This window comes from Bombina bombina, chromosome 2 (genome assembly GCF_027579735.1).
Source record: "Bombina bombina isolate aBomBom1 chromosome 2, aBomBom1.pri, whole genome shotgun sequence".
NCBI lineage: Eukaryota > Metazoa > Chordata > Amphibia > Anura > Bombinatoridae > Bombina > Bombina bombina.
Window position 1 is genome coordinate 484,843,435 of NC_069500.1, and position 26,087 is coordinate 484,869,521.

A 26,087-nucleotide genomic window follows, 5' to 3' on the forward strand; every position below is an offset into this window, starting at 1 on the left:
CAGACAATCATTTCGGCCTTCATTGGGCCTCGTCAGTGAGGTGTAGCAGTATTCCTCTAAGCACACTGAGCAAGGAGTCCATGTCTGGTTTCCCCTTTTTTCCCATAGGGAGACTAAATACACACAGAGAGAAATGCACTCACAGGAACGAACAACCAGCTCAATACATTGTTAGCCTGTTCTATGGCGATTTACCACCTGGGTGCAACTTCTTTTAGCCCAGCAATGCTTTTCACAGAGTAGAACTTTCCTGTAGTATATCAGTCTGATCCCGCCTATTACGGTCAGTCCAGCACCGAAATACCAGGCAATTCCTCTCTGAACAAGGAACAAAGCAACCCCAGACGATCGTTTCGGCCTTCATTGGGCCTCGTCAGTGAGGTGTAGCAGTATTCCTCTAAGCACACTGAGCAAGGAGTCCACGTCTGGTTTCCCCTTTTTCCCATAGGGAGTCTAAATACACACAGAGAGAAATGCACTCACAGGAACGAACAACCAGCTCAATACCATTGTTAGCCTGTTCTATGGCGATTTACCACCTGGGTGCAACTTCTTTTAGCCCAGCAATGCTTTTCACAGAGTAGAACTTTCCTGTAGTATATCAGTCTGATCCGCCTATTACGGTCAGTCCAGCACCGAAATACCAGGCAATTCCTCTCTGAACAAGGAACAAAGCAACCCCAGACGATCGTTTCGGCCTTCATTGGGGCCTTGTCAGTGAGGTGTAGCAGTATTCCTCTAAGCACACTGAGCAAGGAGTCCACGTCTGGTTTCCCCCTTTTTCCCATAGGGAGTCTAAATACACACAGAGAGAAATGCACTCACAGGAACGAACAACCAGCTCAATACCATTGTTAGCCTGTTCTATGGCGATTTACCTCCTGGGTGCAATCTTCTTTTAGCCCAGCAATGCCTTTTCTCAGAGTAGTAACTTTACCTGTAGTATTCAGTCTGATTCCCGCCTTATTACGGTCAGTCAGCACGAAAATACCAGGCAATTCCTCTCTGAACCATGGAACTAAAGCAACCCCCAGACGATCGTTACGGCTTCAATTGGGGCCTCGTCAGTGAGGTGTAGCAGGTATTCCTCTCTAAGCACACTGAGCAAGGAGTCCACGTCTGGTTTCGCTCCTCCCCTTTTTCCCATAGGGAGACTAAATACACACAGAGAGAAATTGCACTCACAGGAACGAATAAAGCAGTAGTAGCAACTTTGTTGCGCAGCCTAATTTGCACATTTTACATTTTTGAACTGTTTGGGAATATAGTTTTTAAGGTAGGCAAATACTCTGCATATCTCTCTCCAGGACATATATACCATTTCTGTTTTTTAAACAGTAAAATCTGATCTGGTCCAACTCTTCAACATCATACCAGTGCACAGTACATTTTTGTCCCCTTTAATGCACTCCAGATAATCCAATTTCACCTACTGGATTCTATTAAATTGTTTGCAAATAGCTTTATTTTGTCATTTTAAATAGCTGATTTTGAGAGTACTGACCTTTTGTGAGTTTCCTTGTATACAGAGATAAGGTGATCTTTCTGTATAAAGAGAAAGATAAGATGCAGAGGCCTGTTTTCCCTGCAAACTCATACCCTTTGAACGGGTTGTGCCTTTAATAGCACAACTATTTGACATACAAAAATAAGAAGCAATTCCTCATACATTTTGTCGTGCAGCTGGTATAACAATTCATTGGAAACAGATTAAGGGGAAAACATTTTTATAGCACTACTGAAAAACCCCTGGTACTGTATGATGTTAAAGGAATTTTGACAGTTTTCTTTGGGTGCACATGCTCTAACAACAATTTTATGATATTGTTTTGAGATTTTACATCTTCAGATCTAATGAACTGCTCTACGAACACAATATATAAGTTGTATCACCAAGCCAAATTTAATGATAATTGGTGCTGTAGTTTTGGCTGAAGCACCTGCTACAAATCCTCATATTGGTTGGATTTAAAATAAAATTGTGTTTTATCTTAATAGCTCAAAGATACTAAACTGATTAACTCTTATTTTTTGGACTTGTAGTGACTGCTAGTTTGAGGGGAAATAATTCAGACAAAAGTTATTGGCGAGTGCAAATTTAACAGTGGCGAGTAAAAGTTAGTTTGTGAATGTTGAATCTGAAGTCTGGTGGCATTTTGTTGTAAGTAGCAAGTTTGTCACAATGTTTTTGCAGAATGTACATTCCTATTGCTGCACTGACAAACACACATTGGGCTATGTGCTAAAACTATTATCTAAAGGGATATTATATATCTATTAAAGTGCAAGGATATGTTATTCCTCTAGGGCTGTAGGCACCCCATTAGTGTTTAGACTGTTATTTCTGAGAGGGTTAACGGGGCAGAGAGAGAGATTGCAGAGGAAAAGTGAAAGGGGAGAGGAAGGTAAGAGTTAAGAAAGAATGGAGAAAAAAGGAGTGAAGAGATATGAGAGATGGTAATGAAAGAGTGTAAAGAGAAGATGTCCTGAGAGAGAAGGTAAAGGGTAAAAAGAGAGATTGAAGAGACAAGGGAGTTGAGATAGATAGTTAAGAGCGAGAAGGGAGAGATGATAATTATTTTAAAATAAAAAATCCCCAGGTCTGCTATGACCTTCCATGACTGGCAGCACTCTCTGCATGTTCTCAATTAAACAACTTCCTTTTGCTATTCAGCTGTTGTTTTCCCCAGAACCCCTAGCTGATGATTCTAACTGCTATGAACTTATTTTTGTTAATGTATTACTGTATGTAGCATTATTTAATTTATGTTATGGTATAAAATAAAACAATATTACAAATCGTTTCACAATGGCTAAAGATATGCAAAGAGGGGGTGTAATGTGGGTGGGATTAGAAGTGGCAAGTAACATTTTGTCCTGGCTAGTAGTTTAGGACTTGAAATTTTTAAACAATGATATTGTTTAAAAGAATTGATAATCCCTTTATTACCCATTCCCCAGTTTTGCATAACCATCAGTTATATTAATATACTGTTTACCTCTGTGATTATCTTGTATCTAAGCCTCTGCAGACTGCCCCTTATCACAGAACTCTTTAACAAACTAGTTAGTGTTGGTTCCTATATAATGCCATGGGAGTGAGCGCAATGTTATCTATATGGCACACATGAATGAGCACTGTCTGGCTGTGAAAAGCTTATAAAATTCACTGAGATAAAAGGTGGCCTGCAGGGGCTTAGAAACAGCAGAGATTTAGAGGTTATAAAGTATATTAATATAACAATGTTGGTTGTGCATAGCTGTAGAATGGGTAGTAAAGGCATTATCTATCTTTTTAAACAATAAAAAAAAAATCAAGTAGACTGTCCCTTTTATGCAGCTATAGACGTTAGTGACAGGAACACCTATTATTGATACGCAATATGGAAAATAGGTCAAGAGAAGCTCAATGAATTTTTAATATAATCTCACCTTCATCACGAGGTTCCTTGGCAACCTCATAAGTTTCTTTGCACAATGTGTGTATTTGAGCAGTAGCTTTATATATAAATAACTTGAGAATACATGCAGTTTATGTGCTGTATAGTGCAGTGTTATACTATGTGCTATATTGAGTATATATATTTGTTACATGGGGCGCTAGATTATTTAACATTCGCCGGATGGGAAATGAAAAATAACTGGCGACTCTCACCGGGCGGCCCTCAGGGAGTTCTCTCTCTAAAAAGAGGGTCTGTCCTTGCGAGTTGCAGGATGCCTCCCATAGAAAGTAAAGGAGTTAAAGGGAAACGTTGCTGGGTAGAGTAGATTTAGCAAGAGCAGGGGACACGCTTTTAAAATTAAATACTGCAGCCTATACAAATGAGATCGCTCTGTTTGTGGCATACATATTGCGCCTCTAACCTTTCTCTATCCAGTCCCTATGTTATGCTATGGAACCTAGTCACTAAACTACATAACAACATTCTTTAATGAATGGGCTGCACACAAAAAATAAAAACTGGAGAAATTGAAGAGGTTGTTAGAATCAGCAATTAAATGCTACACTGCAGAAGGTTCTGCATACAGAATAAATATCTTGAAAGCATTTAAATTGTGATTTTGTTAGTAACATTTGCATTGTTCTGCAGTTAAGGGACACACCCTTTTAAAAATCTTATTTGATAAAGAAGTCTTCTCCTTTCTAAGAAAATATTTGCCACTGGTATTTGCTAAACGTCATACAATGGTTAACACTGCATGTATTATAGTATAAGAAACGTGGATGAATTGCATAGGTTGTGTGCATATACACATTTTTATTTTGTATAGTGTATACAGAGTATATAGGTTATCACTATTTTAGAGAGTGCTGCATTACAGAATAGGTGGTAGACAGTCCTCTGATTTATGCATGTTGCATAATGTGTATACAGGTTACTGTGAATTTTGCATGGTATTAGGTGGGAGGTCCTAGTTGCCTTCAGCCTTAGCAAGGTTTCTGTTGCTATGAGCAGCACCTGAGCTCTGTTACCATGACAACACGGAGCAAACCTTCAGCACTGCAGCAGTCATTTAAATACAGTGTGCTTGTAAATAGGAGAAAGCCACCTCTGTATATCTATCTATGTACCTGCCTGTTTACAGCACAAGATACAAACTATGCCAATTTACACCTTAATAATTCTGCATCTCTGCATACATGAAGCATCAGTTTATAAATATGAACTCACATTAATAAGCCGGGTTGTATAGTTACTCTGGTATACTCTACTTAAAGGAACACGGTACACAAAAAATTCTATAATAAATTTAAAAGAGAATATTTCAAAATATATGAATGAGCTTTGATGTTTCCAAAATGGATGTTCCAATGCTATTTATGAGGGAATTCTCCCAATCAGCAAGTGAGTCTCAGGACTCAATTGTACATTGCCATAAATTTCTTATTAGTTTGATTTTAAATTTAAACAGGTTTTACTTAATGTTTTGCTTGAAATATACATATATGTGTGTATATATTCTTAACTGCTGATCTTTCCTATAGCAGAGTTATTAGTAAATGTACAGATTTGTTTTACTTACCCTGGTGGGATAGTGGCTCTGCTGCTGCTACCACTAATTCTTGGTGCCCCTGGCCTGTTCAGATTATTTTGTCCTGGATATGGAGTTGTCCCTGGAACACTCTGACTACGAGAGAACCCAGTGCCATTTCTGATACTTCCTGCAGGCCTTCCTCCTTCTCCTGGTCTTCCCCAGCCTGCTGCCCCACCACTGAATGTATTGCTCTGCCTCAACCCTGATGAGTGCACTGGAGGAGGAGGTGGAGGTGGCAGGGCAGGAGGAGGTCCTGATGGCACTTTGACCTTTTGGGATGCAAGGATGGCATTTGAGGCTGCCCTTGTACTGTTAACCAAAAGGCACTGTGGGCAGGAGCAGGGCAACCCTGACCCAGAACCCACAGGCCAGGACTGGGACTTGGGTATAGATCCCATAGTGAGGGGATATGCCAGGTCCATGCGTCTCCTCAGCCGGCGCTTGCGGTGGGTTTGTCTGTTGACCTGGCACATACTGTGGAAATGAACAAGGTAACAAAAGCCCAAAGCAGTGAGGTCAGCCATGGGTGCTGCTTTTCATAGGCATTCTGGATGGCAATGCAGATCTCTGTATCATAGGGGGTCCAGGAGCCAGCATCATTCTCCCACTCCATACAATGCCTTTCCCTGGAGCAGATGATGGCTCAAAAAAACTGCGTTCTAACAGGGCGCACGGTTCCTGGAAAATGAAAAGTGATAAGTGAGTGACCATAAACCTATTCAGTCTTGTACTTAATTATACAGGTTTATCTTAAAATGCACAAAAAGCTTTTTGTATACATATGTTCCTGTACTGAGAAAAAAACATAATTTATGCTTACCTGATAAATTCCTTTCTTCTGTTGTGTGATCAGTCCACGGGTCATCATTACTTCTGGGATATAACTCCTCCCCAACAGGAAATGCAAGAGGATTCACCCAGCAGAGCTGCATATAGCTCCTCCCCTCTACGTCAGTCCAGTCATTCGACCAAGAATCAACGAGGAAAGGAGTAACCAAGGGTGAAGTGGTGACTGGAGTATAATTTAAAAGGATATTTACCTGCCTTAAAACAGGGCGGGCCGTGGACTGATCACACAACAGAAGAAAGGAATTTATCAGGTAAGCATAAATTATGTTTTCTTCTGTTATGTGTGATCAGTCCACGGGTCATCATTACTTCTGGGATACCAATACCAAAGCAAAAGTACACGGATGACGGGAGGGATAGGCAGGCTCATTATACAGAAGGAACCACTGCCTGAAGAACCTTTCTCCCAAAAATAAGCCTCCGAAGAAGCAAAAGTGTCAAATTTGTAAAATTTGGAAAAAGTATGAAGCGAAGACCAAGTTGCAGCCTTGCAAATCTGTTCAACAGAGGCCTCATTCTTAAAGGCCCAAGTGGAAAGCCACAGCTCTAGTGGAGTGAGCTGTAATTCTTTCAGGAGGCTGCTGTCCAGCAGTCTCATAGGCTAAACGTATTATGCTACGAAGCCAAAAAGAGAGAGAGGTAGCAGAAGCTTTTTGACCTCTCCTCTGTCCAGAGTAAACGACAAACAGGAAGAAGTTTGGCGAAAATCTTTAGTTGCCTGCAAGTAGAACTTGAGGGCACGAACTACATCCAGATTGTGTAAAAGACGTTCCTTCTTTGAAGAAGGATTTGGACACAAGGATGGGACAACAATCTCTTGATTGATGTTCCTGTTAGTGACTACCTTAGGTAAGAACCCAGGTTTAGTACGCAGAACTACCTTGTCTGAGTGAAAAATCAGATAAGGGGAATCACAATGTAAGGCTGATAACTCAGAGACTCTTCGAGCCGAGGAAATAGCCATTAAAAACAGAACTTTCCAAGATAACATTTTTATATCAATGGAATGTAGGGTTCAAACGGAACACCCTGTAAAACGTTAAGAACTAAGTTTAAACTCCATGGTGGAGCAACAGCTTTAAACACAGGCTTGATCCTAGCTAAAGCCTGACAAAAGGACTGGACGTCTGGATTTTCTGACAGACGTCTGTGTAACAAGATGGACAGAGCTGAAATCTGTCCCTTTAATGAACTAGCTGATAAACCCTTTTCTAAACCTTCTTGTAGAAAAGACAATATCCTAGCGATCCTAACCTTACTCCAGGAGTAACCTTTGGATTCGCACCCAGTATAGGTATTTCCGCCATATTTTATGGTAAATCCTTCTGGTAACAGGCTTCCTAGCCTGAATCAGGGTATCAATAACCGACTCAGAAAAACCACGTTTTGATAAAATCAAGCGTTCAATTTCCAAGCAGTCAGCTTCAGAGAAGTTAGATTTTGATGTTTGAATGGACCCTGTATCAGAAGGTCCTGTCTTAGAGGTAGAGACCAAGGCGGACAGGATGACATGTCCACTAGATCTGCATACCAAGTCCTGCGTGGCCAAGCAGGTGCTATTAGAATTACTGATGCTCTCTCCTGTTTGATTTTGGCAATCAATCGAGGAAGCAGCGGGAAGGGTGGAAACACATAAGCCATCCTGAAGTTCCAAGGTGCTGTCAAAGCATCTATCAGAACTGCTCCCGGATCCCTGGATCTGGACCCGTAGCGAGGAAGTTTGGCGTCTGGCGAGACGCCATGAGATCTATCTCTGGTTTGCCCCAACGTCGAAGTATTTGGGCAAAGACCTCCGGATGAAGTTCCCACTCCCCCGGATGAAAAGTCTGGCGACTCAAGAAATCCGCCTCCCAGTTCTCCACTCCCGGGATGTGGATTGCTGACAGGTGGCAAGAGTGAGACTCTGCCCAGCGAATTATCTTTGATACTTCCATCATTGCTAGGGAGCTTCTTGTCCCTCCCTGATGGTTGATGTAAGCTACAGTCGTGATGTTGTCCGACCTGAAACCTGATGAACCCCCGAGTTATTAACTGGGGCCAAGCCAGAAGGGCATTGAGAACTGCTCTCAATTCCAGAATGTTTATTGGAAGGAGACTCTCCTCCTGATTCCATAGTCCCTGAGCCTTCAGAGAATTCCAGACAGCGCCCCAACCTAGTAGGCTGGCGTCTGTTGTTACAATTGTCCAGTCTGGCCTGCTGAATGGCATCCCCCTGGACAGGTGTGGCCGATAAAGCCACCATAGAAGAGAATTTCTGGTCTCTTGATTCAGATTCAGAGTAGGGGACAAATCTGAGTAATCCCCATTCCACTGACTTAGCATGCATAATTGCAGCGGTCTGAGGTGTAGGCGTGCAAAAGGTACTATGTCCATTGCCGCTACCATTAAGCCGATCACCTCCAATGCATTGAGCTACTGACGGGTGTTGAATGGAATGAAGGACGCGGCAATGCATTTGAAGCTTTGTTAACCTGTCTTCTGTCAGGTAAATCTTCATTTCTACAGAATCTATAAGAGTCCCCAAGAATGGAACCCTTGTGAGAGGAAAGAGAGAACTCTTCTTTTCGTTCACTTTCCATCCATGCGACCTTAGAAAATGCCAGAAACTAACTCTGTATGAGGACTTGGCAGTTGAAAGCTTGAAGCTTGTATTAGAATGTCGTCTAGGTACGGAGCTACCGAAATCCCTCGCGGTCTTAGTACCGCTAGAAGGGCACCCAGAACCTTTGTGAAGATTCTTGGAGCCGTAGCCAAATCCGAATGGAAGAAGCTACAAACTGGTAGTGCTGTCTAAGAAGGCAACCTTAGATACCGGTGATGATCTTTGTGGATCGGTATGTGAAGGTAAGCATCCTTTAAATCCACTGTGGTCATGTACTGACCCCTCTTGGATCATGGGTAAGATCGTCCGAAAAGTTTCCATTTTGAACGATGGAACTCTTAGGAATTTGTTTAGAGTCTTTAAATCTAAGATTGGCCTGAAAGTTCCCTCTTTTTTGGGAACCACAAACAGGTTTGAGTAGAACCCTTGTCCTTGTTCCGACCGCGGAACCGGATGGATCACTCCCATTGTTAACAGATCTTGTACGCAGCGTAGAAACGCTTCTTTCTTTATCTGGTTTGTTGACAACCTTGACAGATGAAATCTCCCTCTTGGGGGAGATAATTTGAAGTCTAGAAGGTATCCCTGAGATATGATCTCTAGTGCCCAGGGATCCTGAACATCTCTTGCCCAGGCCTGGGCGAAGAGAGAGAGTCTGCCCCCTACTAGATCCGGTCCCCGGATCGGGGGCTCTCGGTTCATGCTGTCTTTGGGGCAGCAGCAGGTTTCCTGGCCTGCTTGCTCTTGTTCCAGGACTGGTTAGGCTTCCAGCCTTGCCTGTAACGAGCAACAGCCCTTCCTGTTTTGGTGCAGTGGAGGTTGATGCTGCTCCTGTTTTGAAATTCCGAAAGGGACGAAAATTAGACTGTCTAGCCTTAGCTTTGGCCTTGTCTTGAGGTAGGGCGTGGCCCTTACCTCCCGTAATGTCAGCGATAATTTCTTTCAAAACCGGGCCCGAATAAGGACTGCCCCTTGAAAGGTATATTAAGTAATTTGGACTTAGAAGTAACATCAGCTGACCAGGATTTTAGCCACAGCGCCCTGCGTGCCTGTATGGCGAATCCTGAGTTCTTAGCCGTAAGTTTGGTTAAATGTACTACGGCCTCCGAAATGAAAGAATTAGCTAGTTTAAGGACTCTAAGCCTGTCCGTAATGTCGTCTAGCGTAGAGGAACTAAGGTTCTCTTCAAGCGACTCCATCCAAAATGCTGCCGCAGCCGTAATCGGCGCGATACATGCAAGGGGTTGTAATATAAAACCTTGTTGAACAAACATTTTCTTAAGGTAACCCTCTAATTTTTTATCCATTGGATCTGAGAAAGCACAGCTATCCTCCACCGGGATAGTGGTACGCTTAGCTAAAGTAGAAACTGCTCCCTCCACCTTGGGGACCGTTTGCCATAAGTCCCGAGTGGTGGCGTCTATTGGAAACATCTTTCTAAATATTGGAGGGGGTGAGAACGGCACACCGGGTCTATCCCACTCCTTAGTAACAATTTCAGTTAGTCTCTTAGGTATAGGAAAAACGTCAGTACTCGCCGGTACCGCAAAGTATTTATCCAACCTACACAGTTTCTCTGGTATTGCAACGGTGTTACAATCGTTGAGAGCTGCTAAGACCTCCCCTAGTAGTACACGGAGGTTCTCCAATTTAAATTTAAAATTTGAAATATCTGAGTCCAATCTGTTTGGATCAGAACCGTCACCCACAGAATGAAGCTCTCCGTCCTCATGCTCTGCGAGCTGTGACGCAGTATCAGACATGGCCCTAGCATTGTCAGCGCACTCTGTTCTCACCCCAGAGTGATCACGCTTGCCTCTTAGTTCTGGTAATTTAGACAAAACTTCAGTCATAACAGTAGCCATATCTTGTAATGTTATCTGTAATGGCCGCCCAGATGTACTAGGCGCCAAAATATCACGCACCTCCCGGGCGGGAGATGCAGGTACTGCCGCGTGAGGCGAGTTAGTCGGCATAACTCTCCCCTCGCTGTTTGGTGAAATTTGTTCACATTGTACAGATTGACTTTTATTTAAAGTGAGCATCAATACAGTTAGTACATAAATTTCTATTGGGCTCCACCTTGGCATTGGAACAAATGACACAGATATCTTCCTCTGAGTCAGACATGTTTAACACACTAGCAAAAAAACTTACAACTTGGTTATAATCTTTTTTAGCAAAAAAAAAAAAAAAAAAAAAAAAAAAAAAAAAACGCACTGTGCCTCAAAGAGGTACTAACGATTAAATGACAGTTGAAATAATGAACTGAAAAAACAGTTATAGCATCAAACTTTAAAACAACACAACTCTTAGCAAAGGTTTGTTCCCATTAGTAAAAAACAACACTAATTAAATTTGTACATAAGAAAACAAAACAACGTTTTTATTCACAGTCACTATAAGAATTCTCACAGCTCTGCTGAGAGAATTTACCTCCCTTCAAAGAAGTTTGAAGACCCCTGAGATCTGTCAGAGATGAACCGGATCATGCAGGAAATATAAAAGTAACTGACTGGAATTTTTGATGCGTAGCAAAGAGCGCCAAAAACGGCCCCTCCCTCTCCCACACAGCAGTGAAGAGAAACGAAACTGTCACAATTAAAGCAAAAAACTGCCAAGTGGAAAATAATGCCCAAATATTTATTCACACAGTACCTCAGCAATGTAAACGATTCTACATTCCAGCAAAAACGTTTAACATGAGAATAGTTATTAAAAGGATTAGTGACCTTTAACAGAGTAGTTCCGGTGAAATACCATCCCCAGAATACTAAAGTGTATACATACATGTCATTTTAACGGTATGGCAGGCTTTTCTCATCAATTCCATTCAGAAAATAAAAACTGCCACATACCTCAATGCAGATTCATCTGCCCGCTGTCCCCTGATCTGAAGCCTTTACCTCCCTCAGATGGTCGAGAACAGCAATATGATCTTAACGACTCCGGTTAAAATCATAGTAAAAAATCTCTGTCAGATTCTTCCTCAAACTCTGCCAGAGAAGTAATAACACGCTCCGGTGCTATTTTAAAATAACAAACTTTTGATTGAAGTCATAAAAACTAAGTATAATCACCATAGTCCTCTCACACATCCTATCTAGTCGTTGGGTGCAAGAGAATGACTGGGACTGACGTAGAGGGGAGGAGCTATATGCAGCTCTGCTGGGTGAATCCTCTTGCATTTCCTGTTGGGGAGGAGTTATATCCCAGAAGTAATGATGACCCGTGGACTGATCACACATAACAGAAGAAATAGATGTTTTGCCATGATGTTTGAGGGGTGTGTACATATTCATTTCCTGTTTCAATATTAAACAGTTTAAACAAATGGTATATTTAGTCTTTTTGCTGTCCTGAACACTGGGAAATCACAAACGAAGACCAGTTATAAACAAGTAATGCTTCCCCACTAGACAACCAGGGTCTTTGTAATATAATTAATAAACAATGAGAGCTGAAATGCATCATGCCATACAACTACCCCTCAACATTTGCTGTACCCCTTAAATAATGTAACCTTGCACATGCAAAACTATTTTTGACATGTTTCAAAAGTGCTCATATGCTCATAAGTGATTAATATTAGATATTCATTTTAGGAATAGTCATTTAAGGCCAAATCATTTTTGTCAATAACCGTTACCCATATAATAAATACTGTTCTGTCAATGCTCTCAAAGGGCCTTATTCGCTAATGCTATCTGCTCACGTGTGGTTTTCTTTAAGGGACATTAAATACAAGAAATTTATTTTGTATTCTTATAGAATAACATAGCAGTCAACTCTTAATATTTTTAATACAAATTGACATCCTTTTTACCGTTTACTGCAATAATAGGATTTAGCCTACACACAACAAGGCTAGTCACTATCATAAAGTTAGTATAAAATGCATTGTTTTGCACTATCTGATAAAGCTGATTAGCCACATATATGTATCATGGTTAGCCTTGAGAAGTCAACAGGTGCGTTTCAAGTTCTGAGAATTAGAAATTGCTCAGTTTTCAGAGCTAAATTACATGAAAATGGGCTAAAATAATTAATGAAAATATTCTGCAAAGTAGTTTCATTATGCATAAAAAAATATTTTATATACAAATCTCAAGGTTTTTACTGTCCCTTTAAGAGATCCCTCAGTGCTATGAAGTCCTTCAGGGGATTCTCTATACACAAATTTTACCTTAATAACCAAGTATCTTATTAAGGGGTGTAACCTACATTTCTATATATGAAGTAGAAACATTGTAAAATTAGCAGTTTAAAACGCATGTGCTTTAATCTTTGTTTTACATTTATTGATCTTGTAAAGAAAAAACTCATTAAAAATACAAATGTATTTTTGTTTTAATACACTTTATAGAATTTTGACATGTGCTCTTACAGATTAGAAAAACAAACTAAAAGAAAATTGCAAATCGGTTTTATTTTTTTCTGTACCTAATAAGAAAGGATATAACTACTAATAAAATAGTTCAAGAAACTCATTTGAATGTCTCTATTAAAACAACAAAATAGGAAATAAAGGAATAACAGTATACAACAGCTAAAATAATAAATCACAGTCCAGTCTAGCATTTTACTTTTGAAAAAAAGGAACAGTAAAGTCAAAATGAAATGACACAACTTTCCAATTTACTTCTAGTATCTAATTTGCTTTATTCTCTTGTTATCCTTTGATGAAAAGCATACTTTAGTAGTCTCATGAGCAGCAATTCACTACTCATAAAGTATCACAGGTGACACCAGCAGTGTAGTAAACTTGAAAAACTTTTATTTAGGGTTACATAAAAAGCGACGTTTCGGGGCTTAACCCCTTAGTCATGCCCCAAAACGTCGCTTTTTATGTAACCCTTAATAAAAGTTTTTCAAGTTTACTACAGTGCTGGTGTCACCTGTGATACTTGAGTAGGGGCATTTGCAGCTTGCCCTATACACCGTGCACTTATCTCACTTTGTGGTGCTGAATCCCACTGAACTGCATCGTCGCAGCAATTCACTACTGGGAGCTAGCTGGTGATTAATGACAGCACATATATGCTTCTTGTCAGAGGTTCCTTTAATGTGTTCAGCTAGCTCCCGGTAATGTATTGCAGCTCATTCAACAAAGGATACTAAAGAAATTAAGCAAATTTGGTAATAGAAGTAAATTGTAAACTTGTTTAAATTTTATGCTCTGTCTAAATTATGAAAGAAACATTTTGGGTTTCATGTCACTTTATAAAACAAACAGATAAAAAGGATAAAAAAGTAATCCAAGAAATAGAAAGTTGTGAGGTAACTAAGAAGTGGTATAAGATTTTATAGATTTTGTTAAAATTCATAACTAAACAAATAAAAAAAAGAGCACAACCAGACGAATGCTGTAATTATAATATGAGATAGGATAAATCAGGAAAACACACATTCTGGATTAGTTGGAAAGTCTTAAACTAATATGGCCGCTTTTTTCCTATCACACTTGTGGTTATCACGAATAGTATGATACATTATATTTATTTCTCCTCAAGGGGTTTCCTATTAATGACATAGGGGCATATTTATCAAGCTCCGTACGGATGCCCCTTCTTTCCAGGCTCGCCGGAAACAGAAGTTAAAGACCGCTGCTCCATAAATTGTCCGCCTGCTCTGAGGCCGCGGACAAAAATCAATATAATCTAATACGATCGGGTTGATTGACACCCCCTGCTAACTCTATGGGGTAGATTTAACAAATGCCGGGCAGACATGATTAACTGTAGCGAATTGTGTCTGCCCGACTTTGCTAAATGTCGACAGCATACGCTGTCGGCATTTAACATTGCACAAGCATTTCTTGTGAAATGCTTGTGCAATGCCGCCCCCTGCACATTCACGACCATTCAGTCGCTAGCAGGGGGTATCAATCATCCCAATCGGATCGGGATGATTGCAGTCCACCACGAAGTAAAGGAGCAGCGGGCTTCTTAACTTTCGTTTCAGGCAATCCTGAAACTTTGGGTGTAGAAAGCAGCATCCGATGTTTGTTAAATCGACCCCATATATGGTAATTTTAATGTATTTAATGATCTTTGTACCGGTACCTAAATTACACAAACTACAAAATTCCTATCTATGCATTAAAACAAAATCAAATTGCACACTGACCGCAGTCCACTCTTTCAAATACTTGGTAAGTTGTTAGACCCCAATCTACCTTTTGGCCTCCACATAGAAAAACTTGCATCTAAACTTTATTCAAAACTAGGTGCCCTGTACAGAAACAAATCCTGCCTCAGCCCTACAGTAAAGGAAGAGATTGTACAGCAAATGCTGATGCCTATCATGGATTATGGGGATGTAGTATATGCACCTGCACCGCTAACTCACTTTAATAAATTTAATACACTGTATAACTCGTTCTGCCGCTTTGTGCTACAATGTAACTACAGGACCCATCATTGTGACATGCTAAAAGAATTAAACTGGCTGTCGCTGGAATCCAGACGCACCCTCCATCTTTCCTGCCTTGTGTTTAAGAGCCTTTCTGGGAAGCTCCCACCCTACCTGAGCAGACTGCTCTCCCCAGCTGTTCCCACCTCCCATAACCTCCGACCCAGTACCAGCACATTATTTAGTTTGCCTCAATACAAAAAGAAAGCAGCTCAATCCTCCTTTTCCTACAGAGTACCACAATTATGGAACGACCTCCCACACACTTTAAAACCTTCCCCAAGCCTAAAATCCTTTAAGAGATCTGCATATCTCAAAACAGAATGCACCTGTCATGGTTAATTTTATATTTCCTACCTGTTCTATGTTAATATTTGTATATATTGTGTATTAATATTATTTTTATATTTATATTGTACCCTATTGTATAAATGCAATGTTTTGCGGACCCAGGACATACTTGAAAACGAGAGAAATCTCAATGTATCCTTCCTGATAAAATATTTTATAAATAATAAATAAATAATAAACATTTCTCTAGTCTCCTCTTCCCTACATGTATTGTTCTTCCATCCACCCTTCCTCACGGGAGGAATGTATTTCTCTTGTCTCCTCTTCCCTACATGTATTGTTCTTCCATCCACCCTTCCTCACGGGAGGAATGTATTTCTCTTGTCTCCTCTTCCCTACATGTATTGTTCTTCCATCCACACTTCCTCACGGGAGGAATGTATTTCTCTTGTCTCCTCTTCCCTACATGTATTGTTCTTCCATCCACCCTTCCTCACGGGAGGAATGTATTTCTCTTGTCTCCTCTTCCCTACATCTATTGTTCTTCCATCACCCTTCCTCGGGGGAGGGAAGCCAAAGATTGAGCCTCTAACAGCAGTAAACATTATCCCAATAAATGTATTTGTATGTTTGTGTAATTTATCAAATGATTTTTGTATAAACTTTTCACTTGCAGATATATTTTAGGATTAATTATTGATAAAATTGCTGATTTTCATTTCAAAATCTCTTTTATAACAGAAGATGACTATTGTGAATGAAATTCGGAAGATTCTGTCCCACTGCCTATAAAACACAATCCACCCCTTGAAAAAAGTCTTGAAGGATTTAAACACCACTGAAATATAAAATATGCCAATTAGTTATAATGATTATATTAGTTTTAAAACCTTACTAAATGGACCATGTTATTTTTCTTCTTGGCTCATTCTTAGCAAATTTTGGTAAAAACAAAACAAAAAACTCACATACAGGTACTGAGATTTTACTTATTGATTTGATTCCTCTCTCCTAAAAACAGTTTAATTTTGCTAATGTTATATAGATTTTTTTTAATAAACATTTTTTTGGACTATTTGTCAGACTTATCTTTAACATATATCTGCAAATGAAATATTATATCTTACCCAGTAGTACTTATTGTTCAGGTTGGCACAAGTTCTAGGAGCTAATTGTTGAGAACAATTCAAATAATATTGGTGTATCTATCAACATGATTATTAGTTTTGTATGTTTGTTAGTGATGAAATCTCATAGGAGTTGGATTGTGGATGGAATTGTATCTATCATATTACTATGTTGTATCGATTCACTAAGATGATGATGTAGCGTAAAATATGGTTGCTAGTAGCATTTTTTTGTTTAGATACAGTAATTCACAAAAGTGAGTACACCCCTCACATTTTTGTAAATATTTTATTATATTTTTTCATGTGACAACACTAAAGAAATGACACCTTGCTACAATGTAAAGTAGTGAGTGTACAGCATGTATAACAGTGTAAATTTGCTGTCCCCTCAAAATAACTCAACACACAGCCATTAATATCTAAACCGTTGGCAACAAAAGTGAGTACACCCCTAAGTGGAAATGTCCACATTGGGCCCAAAGTGTGTCGCCACCATTATTTTCCAGCACTGCCTTAACCCTCATGGGCATGGAGTTCACCAGAGCTTCACAGGTTGCCACTGGAGTCCTCTTCCACTCATCCATGACGACATCACGGAGCTGGTGGATGTTAGAGACCTTGCGCTCCCCAACCTTCCATTTGAGGATGCCCCACAGATGCTCAATAGGATTTAGGTCTGGAGACATGCTTGGCCAGTCCATCACCTTTACCCTCAGCTTCTTTAGCAAGGCAGTGGTCGTCTTGCAGGTGTGTTTGGGGTCGTTATCATGTTGGAATACTGCCCTGCAGCCCAGTCACCGAAGGGAGGGGATCATACTCTGCTTCAGTATGTCACAGTACATTTTGGCATTCATGGTTCCCTCAATGAACTTTAGCTCCCCAGTGCCGACAGCACTCATGCAGGCCCAGACCATGACATTCCCACCACCATGCTTGACTGTAGGCAAGACACACTTGTCTTTGTACTCCTCACCTGGTTGCCGCCACACACGCTTGACACGATCTGAACCAAATAAGTTTACCTTGGTCTCATCGGACCACATGACATGGTTCCAGTAATCCATGTCCTTAGTCTGCTTGTCTTCAGCAAACTGTTTGCGGGCTTTCTTGTGCATCATCTTTAGAAGAGGCTACCTTCTGTGAGGACAGCCATGCAGACCAATTTGATGCAGTGTGCGGCGTATGGTCTGAGCACTGACAGGCTGACCCACCACCCCTTCAACCTTTGCAGCAATGCTGGCAGCACTCATGCGTCTATTTCCCAAAGACAAACACTCGGGATATGACACTGAGCATGTGCACTCAACTTCTTTGGTCGACCATGGCGAGGCCTGTTCTGAGTTGAACCTGTCCTGTGAAACCGCTGTATGGTCTTGCCCACCGTGCTGCAGCTCAGTTTCAGGGTCTTGGCAATCTTCTTGTAGCCTAAGCCATCTTTATGTAGAGCAACAATTCTTTTTTTCAGATCCTCAGAGAGTTCTTTGCCATGAGGTGCCATGTTGAACTTCCAGTGACCAGTATGAGAGAGTGTGAGAGCGATAACACCAAATTTAGCACACCTGCTCCCCATTCACACCTGAGACCTTGTAACATTAATGAGTCACATGACACCGGGGAGGGAAAATGGCTAATTGGGCCCAATTTTGACATTTCCACTAAGGGGTGTACTCACTTTTGTTGCCAACGGTTTAGCCATTCACAAATGCATACACACTTATTCTTGCACATGCTCAGTAGGAGCTGGTGACTCAAAAAGTTTAAATATAAAAGACTGCACATTTAGTTAATGGAAGTAAATTGGAAAGTTGTTTAAAATGGCATGCTCTATCTGAATAATGAAAGTTTAATTTTGATTGAGTATCCCTTTAATGGCTGTGTATTCAGAAATTTTGAGGGGACAGCAAATTTACACTGTTATACAGGCTGTACACGCACTACTTTACATTGCAGCAAAGTGTAATTTCTTCAGTGTTGTCACATGAAAAGATATAATAAAATATTTACAAACATGTGAGGGGTGTACTCACTTTTGTGAGATACTGTATGTTCCAAGATTTAGACAGTTTGCATATGCTGTACAACACCGGTATCATGTTTATTTACCTTTAAGTATGACATCATATAGTGATAGGTGTCAGAATTTGATTGGAAAGGACTGTCTTTAAATTTGGAAGATTTAACCTCTGTATTTTATCTATGACTAAGCTCCTTGTTGCGGCGCAAAATACATAAGAGATGCTCCCTCCGATGTGCTTATTTTAATATTTTTCAATAAAGTGATTACTTTTTATTCTGTTGCGGCTTGTTTCCTTGGCTATATTTCATATTTATTTTCTTTAAGTGTGCTGACTCCTTTTCTGTGTTTGATTTTTAAATAAAACAACGGCATAAATATTTGCTGAATACCTGCACTTATAAAAGCCCGAGAGCTGTTCTTTCCTGACACATTATTAATGAGTGTGTACAATACAAACACTCTAATGAAAGCTTAACAAATCTCTCCATGGAAGAACCAGATTGTAAGAATTTTCAGAGACCTTATCGCAGCCACTACTTATAAACTGTTAAGCAACTGTCTTTTTATGATTTACTCCAATGGTTAAATGGACAGTGTACTGTGTTTTTATCTGCAGAAAAAAAAATCACCCCTCAAATAAAGGTAGGGAGATACTAAAATATTCATTTGAATTGTTCTAAGTATTGATATTTGTATATACAGTGAGAGATTTTGCATATATAGAGAAAGATAAAGATAGAGAAAGATAGAGAAAGATAAAATAATGAAGTATGTACTCCCTGTAACTCAGCCCATTTGATTGTGTTGTGTTTTCAATTAGAAAAAGCATCTATTCAATCTATTCATATATACAAATAAACCTAAATGATAAATTTACCAAACATTTCAAAGTAACCATTTTAAACTATACGACTGGCATAACAAGTCATTGGAAGCACATTAAGGGAAAACCAATTTTACTGTACACTGTCCCTTTAAGAATAATGTTATTTAAAGGGACATGAAACCCCAAATTTTTCTTTCTTGATTTAGGTAGAACATAACATTTGAAAAAAACTTTCCAATTTACTTCTACTGGTTTCTAACTGAACACATGGGTGAGCCAATGAAAATCTGTATATACAGGGAGTGCAGAATTATTAGGCAAGTTGTATTTTTGAGTATTAATTTTATTATTGAACAACAACCATGTTCTCAATGAACCCAAAAAACTCATTAATATCAAAGCTGAATATTTTTGGAAGTAGTTTTTAGTTTGTTTTTAGTTTTAGCTATTTTAGGGGGATATCTGTGTGTGCAGGTGACTATTACTGTGCATAATTATTAGGCAACTTAACAAAAAACAAATATATACCCATTTCAATTATTTATTTTTACCAGTGAAACTAATATAACATCTCAACATTCACAAATATACATTTCTGACATTCAAAAACAAAACAAAAACAAATCAGTGACCAATATAGCCACCTTTCTTTGCAAGGACACTCAAAAGCCTGCCATCCATGGATTCTGTCAGTGTTTTGATCTGTTCACCATCAACATTGCGTGCAGCAGCAACCACAGCCTCCCAGACACTGTTCAGAGAGGTGTACTGTTTTCCCTCCTTGTAAATCTCACATTTGATGATGGACCACAGGTTCTCAATGGGGTTCAGATCAGGTGAACAAGGAGGCCATGTCATTAGATTTTCTTCTTTTATACCCTTTCTTGCCAGCCACGCTGTGGAGTACTTGGACGCGTGTGATGGAGCATTGTCCTGCATGAAAATCATGTTTTTCTTGAAGGATGCAGACTTCTTCCTGTACCACTGCTTGAAGAAGGTGTCTTCCAGAAACTGGCAGTAGGACTGGGAGTTGAGCTTGACTCCATCCTCAACCCGAAAAGGCCCCACAAGCTCATCTTTGATGATACCAGCCCAAACCAGTACTCCACCTCCACCTTGCTGGCATCTGAATCGGACTGGAGCGCTCTGCCCTTTACCAATCCAGCCACGGGCCCATCCATCTGGCCCATCAAGACTCACTCTCATTTCATCAGTCCATAAAACCTTAGAAAAATCAGTCTTGAGATATTTCTTGGCCCAGTCTTGACGTTTCAGCTTGTGTGTCTTGTTCAGTGGTGGTCGTCTTTCAGCCTTTCTTACCTTGGCCATGTCTCTGAGTATTGCACACCTTGTGCTTTTGGGCACTCCAGTGATGTTGCAGCTCTGAAATATGGCCAAACTGGTGGCAAGTGGCATCTTGGCAGCTGCATGCTTGACTTTTCTCAGTTCATGGGCAGTTATTTTGCGCCTTGGTTTTTCCACACGCTTCTTGCGACCCTGTTGACTATTTTGAATGAAACGCTTGATTGTTCGATGATCACGCTTCAGAAGCTTTGCAATTTTAAGAGTGCTGCATCCCTCTGCAAGATATCTCACTATATTTTACTTTTCTGAGCCTGTCAAGTCCTTCTTTTGACCCATTTTGCCAAAGGAAAGGAAGTTGCCTAATAATTATGCACACCTGATATAGGGTGTTGATGTCATTAGACCACACCCCTTCTCATTACAGAGATGCACATCACCTAATATGCTTAATTGGTAGTAGGCTTTCGAGCCTATACAGCTTGGAGTAAGACAACATGCATAAAGAGGCTGATGTGGTCAAAAAACTCATTTGCCTAATAATTCTGCACTCCCTGTATATATATATATATATATATATATATATATATATATATATATATATATATATATATATGCAGCCACCACCTAGGTTCTTTGCTGCACCTGTGCTTTTCTAGATAAACCTTTCAGCAAAGAATACCAAGAGAATGAAGCAAATTAAATAACAGAAGAAAATTGGAAAGTTGTTTAAAATTGTATGTTCTGCCTAAATCATGAAAGAAACATTTTGGGTTTAGTGTCCCTTTAATGTGAGAACAGTGTTTAAAGTTTTTGGGGAACTACAATTTCTTTAGAGTTTACATACAACACTGTACAAATTAATAGCTCTTTTTTTTAAAAAAAATATCAATTGCAAGTTTTAAATGCCATCATGATAGCGTAAAATACGTCATGCCTGTCTCTGTATATATATATATATACTTGCCAGTATGAGATACGATTTATGGGGAGAACAACATTTCACTTCCAGAGGTTTTTCTCTGGAGATCTCCAGGTTCTTTAGAAATGTGTTTAAAAAAACATATTATTTTAAATAAAAAAAGAGTACTGTTTTCAAAATACTGTAAATATTATTAACATATAGATGTCACTAAATATTATAAATATTACAAAGTGGTTCTACATCTCTTGTTTTGTGAGATACCTTTTTTTTACCTTACGATTGTTGTTTCTCAAATGCTGCAAGTTAGAACCTGGGAATAATGTTGAAGAAAAATCTGTTCTTCATTTATTAACCAGTGGTTGTTATATTCAGATAGACATTTTTAGGGGCCAAATAAATATTTTGTGTATATATATATGTGATAATTAAACCATAAAGGGACATAAATGAACATTAATAAAAGGCTGTTGTGTTTTACAGCATTTTGTTTCACTGTTGCTTTAAGGTAAATGAATAAAAACCCAATGCAAAGGAGTTAATCACAATAGCTAAAGTCAGGTTCTGGAAAAGCACTACTAGTCCAGAGCTGAACATGGCCACTGAGTTAATGAGGTTGGGCAGTCAATAACCAGTCTAGGTTCAGCTCAGCTGATTTTAACCCATTTGCAGGGATACACACAAAGTTCAATGCAACCATCAGTGCAAAAATGAAATGCTCTGAGTTAGGGTGATTTATTATTGCTTTGTTACATCCCTTTAAAATACCAGGAGCCATGGATTCCTGACACTTTGGATTTGTCAGGTCCTGATTTGAACATAATTCACACCAAAATAAAAAAGCACACACCAAGCTCCAATTTAGCTATTAAAGGGACAGTCTAGTCAAAATAAAACTTTCATGATTCAGATACGGCTATGCAATTTTAAACAACTTTCCAATTCACTTTTATCATCAAATTTGCTTTGTTCTCTTGGTATTCTTAGTTGAAAGCTAAACCTAGGTAGGCACAAATGCTAATTTCTAATCCCTTGAAGGCCGCTTCTTATCTCAATGCATTTGACAGTTTTTCACAGCTAGGGGGCGTTATTACACATGTGCCATATAGATAACATTGTATTGGAAAATGGTTGTTTTGGGCTTAGAGCCCCTATTCAGCCCATGTAACTAGCAAGAGCTACAACCAGCAACTTCAGGGCATTCAGGGCAGGGGTTGGCAGGTGTGAAATAATGAAGGGAGGATGCTGTAGATCCCTATTTGCAGGGTAGAGAATTTATCAAAACAAGAAAGTACTTCACCACCTGAAGCTCTCCTGCACTGTGTGTGAGGTATACCCCACTACATCTACAAAACGTCCATTCACCAACAACACAGCGGATATGTTGGATGACAAATCAGTGTCCCTACTAGGTTCTTTGTATCTAACATTTCCCCTTTATTATTGGTTTAATCCATTACTGTAGATCTTGGTAGTGTACAATGTCAGTGGGGCATAACATTCCTAGTGAGAGGCTTTGTAATTGGATGTTTTCAATCAATGCCAATTTGCTTTATGGTTTGAGAACTTCTTGTAACAAGCAAGCTACTTACACCACAGTTAAATTAAATTTGTAGCAACTGTTCATGTGATTCTACCATATGGATGGAACCATGAAGTGATTACTACCATCCCTAGTATCATATGTGCCATCAGGTTCACTGCACATAATTACCTTGACTCACATGTAGTCACAGCAATATTGTCATGAAGCTTCTTGCAGAGTTCAACAGCCTTTACATTGATGTATCAGTTTACACTTTTCACACCAGCTATTTATGTACAGCAAATGCTCCTCAGCTTCAATATCATTCCAGTATACATGAAGGCTAAACATATTATAGGCTGAACAGAACACGACTTTCCTGCAGTCCTGGTTACTAAATCATCTAATTAATTTATCTTCATTTTACACTAGATCTTAGCCAACAAATACACTTATTTCAATCCGGCCGCTACTTCTTAACTTCTGTTTCAGACGAGCCTGAAACGTTGGGACTCCGAGTCAGCATCTGCTGCTTCATAAATGGAGCCCTAAGTCTCACTCAAACCTATAATATCTTCTTTTACTGGATTTTAACATTCTTTAAACTGTAATTTGTAACCCGGCTGCCTTGCTACATTATATCTTTCCATGAGACCCTTAAAGGCGATTGCGCTTTCATGACCGGGTTTTTATAGGGGACATGAGAATGCCTTTCAAAGTGCTTGGGCCTACATTCTGGAACTTGTAAACTGGAACAAGCCTTTGTGACCGTGAGTTCCATAATGTAGGCGCAAACACTTTTAAAAAAGGCTTTCTCGTGAACAATTTTGGACTTAGCGTGCATGGAGGCAGGTCCCCTTTAAAAACCCCATCATGAAGGCGTGAATGGCACAGTTCCACAAAGATGTGTAAACCTATAAAGATCAGACATTATCTGCCTCTCAAGATTATTCAAATCAAGCCTTATTCACTTACTTATTAAGGATGTGCCATGTATTTCTTGTCTTGTATAGGTATGGTCATAGATTAAACATTTGAAAAGTGCAAAATATGACCACAGACTACACTGCAGGGCAGTAGTGGCCTGGGAACCTTTTCTTCTGTTATCTATTGCTTAATTTTATTTGATTAAAAATCAGGTACTAACCTGCAAATTCAATGCAGCTACATTTGGCTATATAACATTTCATCTAAAAAAATACATAGCCAATTTGACAAAATTAACAGTCAAATATTTTTTTTCATAGCCATAAACGTAACATATGGCGTTACAGACCTACTGGAATTTAAGAACTACAGAGAAAAACCAGGTAATTATAGGTCTGGAGTCAAGGATGTGCCGATAACACAGGGGACACTTTTTATAATTTCAACCAAAGGATTTCAAGATGAAATACAAATGTAACTGCAGCACTACATATGTAGTTTATTATTTAAGCCGCAGTTGCAATTCTATATATATAGGCAGAACTAAAAGGAATATACGAACAAGATTCAACGAACATGTTAACAACATCAAGGCAGGCCTTAGAACACATAGAGGCCAATTTAACAAATGTCTTGCGGACCTGATCCAACAGATGCGGATCAGGTCTGCAAGACATCGCTGAATGCGGAGAGCAATACGCTCTCCGTATTCAGCATTGCACTAGCAGCTCACAAGAGCTGCTGGTGCAACGCCGCCCCCTGTAGACTCGATCGGGTTGAATTCTGGCGATTCCAGGGTTATGGAGCAGCGGTCTTTGTGAACGCTGCTCCATAACTTGTGTTTCTGGCGAGTCTTCAGACTCGCCAGAAACACGGCCGTCAAGCTCCGCTCGGAGCTTGATAGATAGGCCCCATAGTGTCCCTGAACATTTTTGGATCCATCATCATATGAATCCCAACAGTTTGAATATAAAAATCATAGATTGGATTCCCAACAACAAATATTCCAACAGGTTACTCACTTTAAGATGCAGAGAATCATACTGGATTTATACACTAGGTTCTATGCTTCCTCAAGGCCTCAACATGGAACTTAATTTATAAGCTTTCATGTAACTAGTGAGGGCACTATTGTACTCTTTTACACCCACACATTGTTCTAGCTAGGTAGGCCTTTATTTTGCACTATTCCTCTGCGATCTTCTTTCTCTTAGAATTATATTTCCACTAACAGATTTATCATACTTAACGTTAGCATACTGCCAGCATAAGAATAACGCCATAGTTATATGTTAGCGTGTCTTATACCATATTTAGCATATCTGCCTCATCACACTCATGATTATAGATTTTGCTGGAAAACCTTAGGGTTTTAGATCAGGTTTACGTCTATTTTTAATATTCTTTATATTTTTAATTTGAACATCCCTTTAGGATGGAACTATCAACTCAGATTTAGATGTTATATCTATTTTTATTAACATATAGATTTATTTTCTCTATATAGTTCTTAAATTCCAGTAGGTCTGTAACGTCACTACTGTATTTATTGGTAATACTCCTTTTTTTTGTATTTGTTAAGCTAAGTAGTATTTACATTGCACTGACACATCGGCATCATCGGTCATGCTTTTAAACATTTTAAATATTTCTAACATTAATTCATTTTTAACATTAATTCATTTCATTTGCCTTGTAATTTGTTGCATTGTAAGCCTATTTTCTTGTTATGTTACTTTGTTGTTATGTTACATTTGTATCACACTGATATATACGCATCTATGGCCGCTTTTCTAAGACTTTTCATTGGCCAGTTTTAAACAGGAAGTCGACACCTTGGCCCTCTCATAAGCCAGTTAGGAGCTTTTGTGCCAGATACCTGTGAATCATACTCTTGAAAAAGTCTGATCGGTTTCAGACGAAACACGCGTAGAGAACTACCACGCTGTGCCTCTGCACTATCCCATTGGGCTCCACACAGACTGGTCGCGGCTTAACCTGCAGACTTGGTATTTGATCGACTGAGGTGGTGGACACGATGAGAACCAGTGAATTTTGGAAACCGCTAATCTGGGGTGGCATATATTAATGTAGGTACACTGACGTGCCTTTTATCATTTTAAATCCTGTAAGTTGCCATTTAGCAGTGTGTGCGCTTACCCATTAAATGTTTTACACTTGAGTCAGGCTGCGTCTGTCTTTTTTCTCTGTTTCAGCTCTCCTTCATTTGGGTGCCTCTTTAAGA

General features: G+C 39.5%; 1 protein-coding gene across 1 annotated transcript in view; it reads right to left on the reverse strand.

Annotated features, from left to right (window-relative positions):
• DTX1 (deltex E3 ubiquitin ligase 1) overlaps window positions 1-26,087 on the reverse strand; it is a 189,385-nt gene that overhangs the window by 65,300 nt on the left and 97,998 nt on the right. The window contains 4 exon segments of the mRNA XM_053702173.1: window positions 5,026-5,557; window positions 5,560-5,646; window positions 5,649-5,694; window positions 5,696-5,715. Of these exon segments, the coding sequence (XP_053558148.1) occupies window positions 5,026-5,557; window positions 5,560-5,646; window positions 5,649-5,694; window positions 5,696-5,715 (685 nt within the window).